This window comes from Sinocyclocheilus rhinocerous, unplaced genomic scaffold, assembly GCF_001515625.1.
Source record: "Sinocyclocheilus rhinocerous isolate Xijiao unplaced genomic scaffold, SAMN03320098_v1.1 scaffold805, whole genome shotgun sequence".
NCBI classification, from domain to species: Eukaryota; Metazoa; Chordata; class Actinopteri; order Cypriniformes; family Cyprinidae; genus Sinocyclocheilus; species Sinocyclocheilus rhinocerous.
The window spans coordinates 86,765-100,507 of NW_015646430.1; the positions used below are offsets into that span (position 1 = coordinate 86,765).

The 13,743-nt window shown below is 33.3% G+C and overlaps 1 protein-coding gene across 1 annotated transcript in view; it reads left to right on the forward strand.

Moving 5' to 3' along the window:
* Positions 1 to 7: 7 nt before the first annotated feature.
* The window catches only part of LOC107707789 (1-phosphatidylinositol 4,5-bisphosphate phosphodiesterase beta-1-like), a 62,293-nt gene continuing 48,557 nt past the window's right edge, over positions 8 to 13,743 (forward strand). The window contains exons 1-3 of the mRNA XM_016511882.1: positions 8 to 381; positions 5,866 to 5,943; positions 11,251 to 11,319. Of these exons, the coding sequence (XP_016367368.1) occupies positions 283 to 381; positions 5,866 to 5,943; positions 11,251 to 11,319 (246 nt within the window). The 5' untranslated portion in view covers positions 8 to 282. The remainder of the gene's footprint in view (positions 382 to 5,865; positions 5,944 to 11,250; positions 11,320 to 13,743) is intronic.

The window sequence follows — 13,743 nt, forward strand, 5'->3', positions numbered from 1 at the left end:
TCATTTATGATCGCTCTTTCTCACTGCTGCTCATTTGCTCCGCGTCTTCGATCACTCCTTTCGTTCTCAATCACAAATCGTTCAGTCCAATCAGACAGCATGCGTTTAACGCGTCCGCGCGCCAAGCGCTTCTAAATGACCATCCGTGCGCGTAAAGCGTTTCCATTCACCACAACTGTTCCGCTGTCATCCAGCGCGCTCCGCTTTGGCTTCTTCCCGGAGAAGAAAGAGAGACTCTTGATTTTCCCCTCTGCTGCTTTGGGTGTAAATGTTGAAGCTTGAATGGCTGGAGCTCAACCTGGCGTTCATGCGCTTCAACTCAAGCCGGTGCGCGTGTCTGAGAGTCTGAAGCGAGGCAGCAGATTTATGAAATGGGATGAGGTAAGTCACCAGCATCAGCCTGTGTGTGTGTGTGTGCGGGTGTTTGACGTCTTCAAGTCAGAGAATGAATGCTTCTGCGGTTTGTTCGATCGCTCGCGCGGATGTTGCATTGTTTACAAGCCCAACATCAACCCAGCAAACGCCGCAGACCCTCTCAATCAGCTCCCCATTGATCTTTACTGAGGTTAGACGGGGTCTGATAGAGGAACGCGCCCTGTTTTGAGTTCTCAAGTCCATCAGCATGTTCCCAGCCTTCACAGTCTCTGCAGAGCCTCAAGAGAATGACATCAGGCTACTTTGTGTGCAGTAATGCATCACTGCATCAATCTGTCACTAGAAACCTGACTGCACTAATGCAACAAGCTCGCATGCGATTCCTCACTATGTGTTGTAATATGAAACCTTTAAAAACAAGCATGCAGTTTTCTAGAGAGTGCATGTGTCGCATTTTGTAGCGAGTGCTGCATGAGCATTGATTGAGTGCTGAGGATCTCTTACACATTCACCTGTTGGATGAAAGAGTTTTCTGCTAGGAAAACTCCCTGCAGCTCCAGATGAAGGAATTTAAGGATTTTCTGTAAGATAAATGTCTAATATTTTCTGTATTTCAAAGCATACATTATTTTTTTAGTTGTTTCTTCTATTGCAGAGGCTTTATTTTGTATCCGAGATTTTAAGAAATGAAGGGTTCTGCTGAATATTTAGCACATTCTCCTTACACTGAAAAGAAAAATTGATGTAGAAACAGTTTACAATTAACAGTTTTACAATTAATTATAAAGAAACCACAAGTAACGGATTGAAGTAAATGTAAATTTGACAAGAGACTGACTGAAGTAGGATTTACTCGTAAAACGTACTCCAATAATCTTTGTTTTTATTTACAACTTTGAAAAATCATTTTGAAAGTGTACAAAATTACATTTGGTAGTTGATCAATATAGGTTTTAATGGAATTGAGCTTTTTAGTTCATGCAGATCTTGAATATTTCCTTACACCATTAATTAAAAATCAACTGTAATTCAGGTTTTGATGTGTTTGTTTTACACAGTAAAACATGTTGATTAACTTCAGTACTTTTGTCTATTAATGCCCTAAAGCTAAAAATAAAAGCATTACATTCATTTTAGAAACATCTGCTATAAATTATGTAAAAAAAAACAAAACAGGTTTATTAGTGTAACTAAGTCTGATACCATTTTTCTAGCATTTTTTTTTCTAATTTAAACACTTTTTTTCTATACAAATTATCAGCAGAACAAGAAACATTAATGTGCATTTGAGAACGTTTGGTGTGTTTGGAGGTTTTGTAAATTATCCAAGTAAAGCATTTGTTGTTGTTCGTAACATCAGTACTTCTGTCTATTGTGTAATGCTCTAAGGCTAAGTATAAAAGCCATTCTTGGTCATTTTTAATCATTCATTTTAGAAACTGCTGCTATTCTCTCCCAAAAAAGCTACCAGAGATGTTAAGAAGTGAGGCGTTTCATTGAATATTTATCATGTTCTCTGTAATATTATATTTAGTGGTTGAACAATATGGGTTATAATGTCCAATTCTTGGACTTTTGCTTTTAGTTCACACAGATCTTGAATATTTGGTTACATCAATAATCAAAAATCAACTGTAATTCAACTATTAAGAGATTTTGAGATTCCGTTCTGTAGTAAAACATTTGTTGATGTTGGTAACAACAGTACTTTGGTCTGTTATGTAATGCTCTAAAAATAATAAAGAATGGCTTTTATATTTAGATTTAATCATAGGCTACATTCGTTTTAGAAACTGCTGCTATAAATTCTGTTTAAAAAAGCTGGTAGTACATTGAAGTCTGATATACTGTACTTTTCAACATTTTCTAGCATTCTTTTTTCTAATTTCATTCATTTAAAAAATTGTTTTCATTTACAAATGACAAAAAAGCTGGTTCATTATGTTCATTATATAAGTCTGATAGCAATTTTTTCAGCATTTCTAGATTTTTTTTTTCTAGCATTTTTTCTAATTTAAACACTTTTTTTAAGCAAATTATCCAGAATAACACATTTGATGTTAGTAATATCAGTACTTTTGTCTATTATGTAATGCTCTAAAGCTAAATACATTCATTTTCGAAACTTCTGCTATGAATTCTGTCCAAAAAAGCTGGTTTATTATGTTATGCAGTTTTTGGTAGCACACTTAAGTATGATACCATTTTCAGAATTTTCCTCATTTAAAAATGTTTTATCACACATTTTTGGATACCATTTATCTAGTATTCTCTACCATTTTTTTTCTCATTTCAACACATTTGCCTTACAAATGAACAGTAATATCAGTGCTCTAAAGCTAAATACATTCATTTTCTAAACTTCTGCTATAAATTCTGTCCAAAAAAGCTGGTTTATTATGTTATGCAATTTTAGGTAGTACACTTAAGTCTGATACCATTTTCAGCATTATTATTATTATTATTATTATTTATTTATTTTTGTTTTAATTTAATTCATTTGAAACTTTTTTTTTTTCATTAAAAATTACAAAAAAAGCTGGTTTATTATATTAGTGTAACTAAGTCTGATACCATTTTTTTTTTCAGCATTTCTAGATTTTTTTTTCTAGCATTTTTTCTAATTTAAACACCTTTTTTATGCAAATTATCCAGAATAAAACATTTGTTGATGTTGGTAATATCAGTGCTCTAAAGCTAAATACATTCATTTTCGAAACTTCTGCTATAAATTCTGTCCAAAAAAGCTGGTTTATTATGTTATGCAATTTTAGGTAGTACACTTAAGTCTGATACCATTTTCAGCATTATTATTATTATTATTATTATTATTTTGTTTTAATTTAATTCATTTGAAACTTTTTTTTTTCATTAAAAATTACAAAAAAAGCTGGTTTATTATATTAGTGTAACTAAGTCTGATACCATTTTTTTTCCCAGCATTTCTAGATTTTTTTTTCTAGCATTTTTTCTAATTTAAACACCTTTTTTTATGCAAATTATCCAGAATAAAACATTTGTTGATGTTGGTAATATCAGTGCTCTAAAGCTAAATACATTCATTTTCGAAACTTCTGCTATAAATTCTGTCCAAAAAAGCTGGTTTATTATGTTATGCAATATTAGGTAGTATACTTAAGTCTGATACCATTTTCAGCATTATTATATATATATTTTTTTAATTTCATTCATTTGAAACTTTTTTTTTTTTCTTCATTAAAAATTACCAAAACAAGCTGGTTTATTATGTTAGTTTAACCAAGTCTGATACCATTTTTTTTTCTAGCATTTTTTCTAATTTAAACACTTTTTTTATGCAAATTATGCAGAATAACACATTTGATGTTAGTAATATCAGTACTTTTGTCTATTATGTAATGCTCTAAAGCTAAATACATTCATTTTCGAAACTTCTGCTATGAATTCTGTCCAAAAAAGCTGGTTTATTATGTTATGCAATTTTTGGTAGCACACTTAAGTATGATACCATTTTCAGAATTTTCCTCATTTAAAAATGTTTTATCACACATTTTTGGATACCATTTATCTAGTATTCTCTACCATTTTTTTTCTCATTTCAACACATTTGCCTTACAAATGAACAACATCATAAGATTAATTCACATAATTAACATGGATTTTAGAATGTAGTTGAACAAAACCTGATGATCATGTTCTCCAGAATGATTTGAGATGTTACAAAGGAAGAAGAAAATCAGTGTCTGTGCCTCAAATTGAATGATATGTCCAAGACTCTGAAATATTGCTTCATTTTGCATCTTGCTTTTACATTTTCAAGTTTAAAAGGGGACAAAATCGTGCTCTTTTAGAAGCTGTAATCACTAAGTAGGTGTGAGTTTTCTGGAGGAGTCTGACTGCCATCAGCACAATAATGCCGTACAGCTTTACATGAGCTTATGCTGAAAATGTTGACGTTTAAAAGCTTTTCTCTGCAAATAAAATGGGAAATGTTGGCCTGTTGCTATGGCAGCTTTCATGCTTTAAATTCCCGTCTTCCTTGCCTGCCTTACATTAGCGAAGACACAACTTAGATGTGCAGTTAGAATGTGGGCGGACCCACGCAAGAGCTAAAATAACACAATTAGTTACAGATCTCTGTGGAGAGGACGCCGTCGGCTTGAGGGGCGAATGCTCCCCTTTCCTCAGCGGATGAGACGTTAGCTTTGCCCCTTGTCTTTTCAAATATTCTGTGACTTGAATGTTGTGACTTCCACCGGTTGGTAAATTATTACCAGCCTGCATGAATCACACAAATATAGAGCGCTTATGCAACGTCTGAGTCAAACCTCAAATTTCGGTCCGTCCCGAGACCGTATCGAGAAACATGTTTTCAAGTGGATTGCTACAGAAATCCCAAGTGTTTTTCTTGCGCGAGGCAAGATTAGTTTTTAGCTCCCACTGAAACATGACGTCGGCTTACAGAAGACTTTGATTCTGCTGTGCTTTTTATTCTGAGTACTTAAAATAACTCCTGCAGTTGACTGTACAGACATATGATATCAAAATCAGACCTTTAGCCTCTGTTATTTTAGTATATACTATTAGCTTTTGTTAATATTTGGAATTGCATTTTTAGTTTATAAAATGTTTTTGTCATTTTATTAATATTTTTTTTATTAATTTGTATGTATTAGTTTGTGTTTAATTTTAGTCAGTTTAGTACTTCAAGCTAAACTAAATGAAAATGAGAAATATTTTATTTTATATATGTATTTGATTTTTTATTTCAGTTTATTTTATTTCAAGTAACAATTTGTATTATTATTGAATTTTATGGGTTATATTCTGCCATATATGATATTAAAATTGGACTTTTATTGATTTTATTCCATCTGTTTGCTCTGAGCCACTGTTATTTTAGGATATACTATTAGTTTTAGTTAATATTTTAATTTTATTTTTAGTAATTTTGTTCTGTGTTTTTGTCATTAGTCTATGTAGTTTTTATTCATTTTTATTTATTAGTATTGTTTTATTTAAATTATTTTAATACTTAAAATTGAACTTAATGAAAATGAGAAATATTTTATTTGATATTTATATATTTATATTTTATATTATTTCTCTTAACATTCATTCCAAGTAACTATTTATTTATTTATTTGTTTGTTTGTTTGTTTGGTTGGTTTTACTTTTAGTTAATTATAATAACCCTGCTCTAAATGCTAGTGTAAAAGGAACCTTTCAGCAGATATATGCATTTAAAATGTATGGCGGTACAGACCAAAAATAATGACATATTGTATTTTAGATATTGTCCAAACTTGTTATCTAACAACAGCAAGTGTGTCCCATTTAGTTATTTTAGTACTTCAAGTTAAACTAAACAGAAATGGGAAATGTTGCCTTTGCAACTAGTAGAAATAAAACAAGTTTTAATGCATATTGTGAATATGTTGTCCATAGCCATTTTTATATTATTTCTGCTGTGTGTTTATACTTATAAATATAATTTTTTTTTCTGCTCAGGATTCTTCTGCGGTGACTCCAGTGACGTTACGCGTCGATCCGCAGGGATACTTCCTGCACTGGACGGATCAGAATAAGGTACAATTTCTCAAACCAGAATGCAGATTTATTGAAGCTTGTGATTATTTGGTTTTTGTTTTTCCACAAGTGCTTCTCAGATTTGTGTGCAATTTTTGCAGTGTTATTGTAGTATTATCAATATACCACCTTAGTATTTATTAATGTTTAGTTTTTATTTATATATATTTCATTTTTATTTTAGTGTTTAGTAATTGTGTTTGTTGTTTGGATTGTCATTAAATATGTACTTTTAGTTTTTATTTCATTTTTTTTATTTCTTCATTTAGTACTTAAAGTAAATGAAAATTAGATATGTTTACATCTAACTGAGATAAAGTGAAGTTTTTTAATACGTCTCTAAAATTTTAAATATTCTATTTAATTTAATTAATATAAATTACATTTCGTATTTATTAATATATTTTCCATTTTCATTTTCATTTGAAAGTTTTAGTAATTTTGTTGTGTTTTTGTTGTTTTGGTTAAGTATGTCTATTTAGGTTTTATACATTTTTATTTTTATTTTATTTTTTATTTCTTCATTTTGTATTTAAATGAAACAAAAATGAGAAATTTTGTGTTTGCAACTAATTGCAAATAAATATCTCTGTAATACGTTTTTAATATTCTATTTTATTACATTTTATTTAAATTAACATTATTATTTTTATTTATTAAATTTAACATTTAATTCATTTCAATTAACGTACTTTATTTTTTTAGTGTTTTTAGTTTTAGTTAACGGTAACAACGCTGGTCCTTGGGTTTTCCTGAGGTCTAGACTAACCTGCCAGTGACATTGAAAGTATTTTAACATTAAAATGTACACACTTCACCCTTAAGCTTAAGTGTCCTGAGCATTAAAACGAGACATTATAAATATACATCTCATCAGAACGAAAGTCACTTTCCAAAGTCTGTCCGGAGGGAATGAGGTTGAGTCTTTTGTCCAGATGGAGCCCCGACAGCCAAATGCTCACATCGACTTTAAATGAGTGATTTTTCATCCAAGTATAGATGATTTTTCATTTTAAGTGTTCCAGAGTCTGTCCTTCACTTTTTGTGTTTGCATTCATACTCTTAACATGAAAATAAAGCCGTACTATTGATTCAGTGTTGATCTTGACTGAGGTACCTGCAGCTGCTGAGCTGATAGACAGCATCTAATAGATTGTGCTCGGTAGTAATTGTGTTGAATGATCTGATGGAGTTAAGTGTGGGTGAAGAGAACAGGATGTCACGTTGTATTAAAAGCATGCAGCATTGCTGTACAGGATGCCAGACAATGACATGAATCACATGAATCACAAGCACGTTTGGTAAGATAACATCAGTTCATTCTGCTATTCTGCGTCAGAAAGCACAATCATATTTTATGATGGAAAATTAAGACCACTGAGCTGATAAACCCAGAAAATGAAGTGCTCAATTGCCATGACAATGATTTTGAGTAAAAGAATGTTAAAAAATACTTTGCACCTGTTCATTTTTTATATTAATTCACCTCTTTTGATGAACCTAAAATGTGAACTCAACAGGAAGTGAGGTCATATGAGTTGAATGTGGATTTGGCAGCATATAACACCCTCTGCTCTCCTCTTGCCCTTTTATATAAGAGAATCAATTATGGTTCAGTTGAGTGCAAGTGTATTACAGCAAACTTTAGCATGTCATTTCTCATGTCAGTTTGTGAAAGCAGCAGTGAGTAACATCAGAATAATATTCATCTGAGTGACTCAATCTTCAGATACCAGATGGTATTGAATAAAACGTTGCTAATTGTGATGGACTCCCAAAATACATAGATATTGATTTTGGCTGAAACAAAAATATTTTCCAGGTCACATTTTACCTCAAAATATAATGGAAAAAAAATTATATATGTAATATATGTGTGTGTGTGTGTGTGTATATGTATATATACTGTATATATATATATATATGAAAAGTTAGGACGTAAAATGTGCTTAATTGTCACACAATTTAAAATAATATCATGAGGAAATAAAATATTAATGGTCTTAAATGGGCCTATATATGGGCAAAATATAATTTATTACCTCATTTTTTTATATTTTATTTATATATATTTATTGATTGATGATTAAGCAAATTTTTTAAAATAAAAATAGGAAAAATACAAAGCAGAATAACAAATATAATAAAAAATATATAAACCTAATGCAAAAAAATCTTAATGGCCCTTATATGGGACTTTTTTTTTTACATTTTTTAATACAAAATATAATTTATTACCTTTTCTTCTTGGGATGAAATATGGCTTGGACTCATGCTGGACAGGTTTCACCCTCTTTTTTTTCTTTTATAACAATCTACTTGCCAATCAATGAAAGCAATGAAAGTAAACCTGACAGTTTTTCCTGTCCATAAAATACGCACCGAATTCCAGAACAGGCGCCTCTGGCCAATAGTAATATAATAGCATCCTGTATTGTTATGCAAACCAAGCATGTATTTAAATCAATACATGAGTTTCTATATTTAGCAGCACTGCAGGCCGGATTGTCGCCAGTGAGAGTCGAGCAAATCATGACAGTCACTTACAACCGGCTCCATTATTGAATATAGTAGCAGGTTTGTGAGTTTTCTGTGGATGGAGAGTCAACAGAGTGCGGTTTGCTCTGCTGAACTAACAGATATTTGATCATGTAGTCTCAATGGATTTTCAGTGCGCACAGAAGCAGGAGTCTGAGCTCGCTGGCGACGTCTTCTGCAAGCTGATTTCAAGGGTGCCTGTCTTCAAATTGCTTTAGCCCAACTCCCCATCATAGACCACCTCCATCCTCTGTTGCCATGGCGCTGGTGAAGCTCCCGCCACCATACGCGGATTTTCATAGATGAACCGGCTGAGTGAGAGATGCTTTCATTATTCAGAAAGCCTTGGCACGCACTTGCAATTATCATAAATAATAGATAGTCATAAAATGGGGAAACTATATAAAAAAAAAATAGCAACTGCATTGCATCATAACTGCATGCAGGCAGGGACCTTTCACGTGTTCAGAAAATGCACACATTTATATTTGCATTGTTCGGTTTCTCGTCAATGTCATTTCTGGATGTTTTCATTTCAAAGTTAGTAAATATGAGTCGAGTTGAGAATGACCTCGTGGCCGAGTGAATATTAGAGGAGACGTGTTTCTTGTCCTGTGTTAGTGTTTTACACTCTAAAAAATGCTGGGTTAAATACAACCCAGTGCTGGGTAAAATAGGGACAAACCCAGCAATTGGGTTGTTAGTTTTTATAAATATTTTGAATCCGTTTTTATTTTTACATTTTTCATTTTCATTTTTTTTTTCATTTTTGTAAAAATGTTAGTAGTTTTGTGTGTGTGTGTGTGTGTATATATACCCAGTGCTGGGTAAAATAGGGACAAACCCAGCAATTGGGTTGTTTTGACCCAGCGGCTGGGTTAAATGTTTAACCCAACCTTCTGGGTAGTAACCCAACCACTGGGTCAAAACAGCCCAATTGCTGGGTTTGTCCCTATTTTACCCAGCACTGGGTTGTATTTAACCCAGCATTTTTTAGAGTGTAGGTCAAAGCTCAAAAATGTATATATGTATATTCTCCTGCAGTCTGCTGCCCTCTCAGAAGTGTGTCACGCACACAAAAGCGTGTCAGTGAGGGCTGGGGATTGCAACCCATCCAAAATGTCTAGAAATCAACAGAAATATATTATAGAAATAATGAAAATGGATGGACCTTTAAATCTAATTGGTTATTTGTGTCAATTTCTCATGTAGAAAGTATAGAAAATATAGATAGTGTTCGTTGTTTGATCACCGATATGGATTTTTTTAAAGGACAGTAGTGTTGGGTCTGAATCCACCTTGTCGAGTCCGAGTTGAGTCCTAGTCCTTAACCAGTTGAGTCATGTTACACATGACGTGGATCCGTCAGTACGAAAAATTCTTGAGTCCAAAATGTCCGAATCCATGTCAAGTTCCGAGTTCATTCATAATTGCAGTCTGACTCTAAGCACCCCAACTCTTAAGGCCAATAATTTACAATAATGCACAGTAACACAGATATATAGCTGATATAATGAGTTGAATACATAATATATATTGAATTAAACATATTATATCTGATATCTATTTCTTCCAGACATACTGTTCGTCTGTGTATTAGTATGGAGATTTTAAAATAATTAATCCTGAAAGTTATGCCAATAGGTAGTGGCAAGGGACTATTTTTTTATGGGTGACTCAATTCAATTGATTCGTTCAAAACACTGATTCATTCAGGAGTCAGTGAATCATTCATTCAACCGATTCGTTCAAACATACTGATTCATTCAGGAATAAAAATAAAGAGCTGCTCTTATGAGTGAGTGATTGAATTGTTCACTCAACTGACTCGCTGGATCATCCCGAAACACAACACCACTACAGTCATTTTTCTCAGATACACTGTTGTGTTTGTCTGGAACTTTTTTCGCTGATGAAACAAAAAACAGACTGTAACCGGTGATGGTGTGGTTAAAATGTAAGTTTATCGATATTAACTTCTTGTTTATGGAAGTGTTATAAAAAAGAAATGCCGCAATCGCATTGTTTGTGATACTCATATTCGTAAACGACAGCACTTGCTCATGTGATATTGCTTAAATATGGCCTGGCTTATATTTATGTAGTGCAGTTATATATCCATCAATTACTATGAGTTCATAAAACAGCATGCATTAAGAAAATGTGGTTTAGTTTTTAGAGTATGATGTCACATTACAGGGGCACCGTTGTGTCAAGTTCCCATGTGTTGCTAATGTTATAAGTTGTGGAGCATATGAGGACATTCAGGTTTTACCGTCATAAAAATGTTCTATTTTTACCTTCCAATCATTGCTGTGTTGCATAAATGAGTATAAGGAGCAAATGCCTCTTTGTTTTGTTCCAGCTCAGTTGTAGCTCAGTCGTGCCAGCAGAATGCCGTCAGCTTTGGTTTCTGCTGCAGCTGTCAGAAAGCATATTCATCAGCATGTTCATTACACACTGCAGACGCAAATAATGCGGCGCTCTGGCCCTGCATCATTTCCTTACCAGTGTATTCTAACGAGAGTCTTCCGATCATTTCTTTGATCTGGATCTGCGCGTGTGAGTTAGTCACTACGTTTTATGTCTGTTAACTATTATTTATTCTTGATTTTTCCGTCAGTGTTTTCTGTCAACATTTCCCGTGCTGTGTTGCCTCGTGTGATGTCTGAATGGCTTTTGTGATATTTAACCTAATATTGATTCGGTTCAACAGCATGAAATTGTTTTTGTGAGCTGTGGCATAAAATCTGCCCCTCCCTCTTTCAGGAGACAGATCTATTGGACATCACCTACATCAAAGATGCAAGAACGGGGAAATGCACCAAAACGCCAAAGGTAAGACTGGTGTATTCAGTGCATACTGCTATTATTAACCAAACAAATACATCCGGGCCCAAACCTGCTTGCCAATGCTAGTTCCAACATGCTATTTTAAAATAAGAAAAGGAAAGTTCACCCACACACATGAATCTTAAAGGGTTAGTTCACCCAAAAATGAAAATTCTGTCATTAATTACTCACCCTCATGACGTATCCACCTTATTTTTAACGTGAAGAACGGGCACGGCCTTTTTGTAACGTGAATGTGCGAGACTTCCGGTGTCATTCGCTTCCAGGTATTTTTAGCGGTAGGCCTACCAAAGATCATTATGCTGCTTGATATTGCAAACTGGTATTATATTATTTTAATGCATTGTCATAATGATAAACAATGGATTGTACTGTTTACTGCAAGCTCTTATTCTTCTGGTTATTTACCTATAGCATTTGGATAATTTTTTGCAAGGCTCTATTAAACTTATAAACAAACGTTCTTTCAGTATCATTAATAGAATGTTTGTTCAAAATTAAAATAATTAGTTCATGGAATGTTGTTTTGAAACGTTTTAGTTGAATGTTCGACTAACAGTTTTTAAATGTTACTACTTTTTTCGGAACGTTCAGAGAACATTCAAAAGTAACGTTTCCACAATGTTTGCAAAATGCTAAAACGGAATATTCCCTTAACGTTCGCGTAACCAAGGAAAAATGTTTTTAACGTATTGAGTGTTAATGATCTTAATGGGAATGTTAGCAAAACATTCTTAGAACATATTTTTGTTAACTGGGTCACATTCATGTACCTTAGTCTTTTTATCCTTCAAAAATAAAATATGTGACCCTGGAGCACAAAACCAGTCTTGAGTCGCTGGGGTATATTTGTAGCAATAGCCAAAAATACATTGTATGGGTCAAAATTATTGATTTTTCTCTTATGCCAAAAATCATTAGGATATTATGTAAAGATCATGTTGTAAATTTCCTACTGTAAATATATCAAAACTTAATTTTTTATTAGTAATATGCATTGCTAAGAACGTCATTTGGACAACTTTAAAGGCGATTTTCTCAATATTTTGATTTTTTTGCACCCTCAGATTCCAGATTTTCAAATAGTCGTATCTCGGCCAAAAATGTCCTATCCTAACAAACCATACATCAATGGAAATATTATTTATTCAGCTTTTAGATGATGTATAAACCTCAATTTCGAAAAATGTACCCTTATGACTGGTTTTGTGGTCCAGGGTCACATATTTTAGTGTTTTGGTTCATCTGAGAGTTGGTTGGATTTTCTTCTAACTCATTGAAGAGATTTTTGAGATGCCTGTGGACTGAATGAATGAGAAAAATACTGGAAAAGATGGGCGTCACCGTTGGAGATGTTGGAAACACCAATCTATCCGTTCTCCTTCATTCACTCGCATCGGTTTATAAGCACGTCCTTGTGTAAAGGAGGTTTAGCCATTACTACGGCAGCGTGCTCTGTTTCCCAGGCCCTATATAGGTTAATAGCTCTTGTGGGTGATAAGCATCTCTCTATGAGGGTAATGGACTGTGCAATCTGGTGTGGAATGGCCACAGGCAGACAGACATCTGCACCCACGCTATATCTGGACCGCTCCGGTCTAAATTAGGAGCCCGTGGGCTGCGGGTCTCCCAGGTGAACTCTTTCCCTGACGCTCATGGATGTTATTTGTGTCTGTGAAATGAGAGAACTGCACTGGTGCCAAACGCACAAACGCAGTGAAGAGTCGTGTCATGTGTTACGCCACAGCGCGTCTGTTTTAGTCTTGAGTTTATGCTGTGGATTCGTTGATTTCAATGTGGTTGCTGCATCAGAAGGATGTGGAGGGAAAAGTCAGGGGTTTGTGAAAGCGGTTGATCATGCAATCGAAATGTAACAGATTTTATCTTTTGCATCTGGTGGTCTAGATGTGGTTTCCAGTTTCAGTGACTTGTATTTTATATTCATAGATACTTTAATTAAACACAAGAAATAAAAATATATCGTAATTTGTATAATTAACTTGCAAAATAAAATTATTAAAAACATATATTTAGCATTATTATTTATTTTATTTTATAAAGAAAATGAAGCTTTTTTGTAGGATCTTTGTGACTTAGAATTTAACATTAATTTATGAATAATTTATAAAATAATATTATAAAAATGCAAGGGTTTATGAAAGTGGTCGATTGTGCAACCAAAATGTAAGAAAATTAAAAACTTTTGCAGCACCCTTGGTGTCTAGTTTTCCAGTTTCTTGAATTTTATATTCATAGTAGGGCTGTCATCGTTAACGCGTTAACGCATGCGATTAATTTTACAATCCTTAACGCGTTAAAATAATTTAACGCAATCAACGCAAAATTACTGAAGCACAATTTCTATTCTAACCCTTTAACCCAATTTTGCTTCTCTGCTTGCGATTAGAT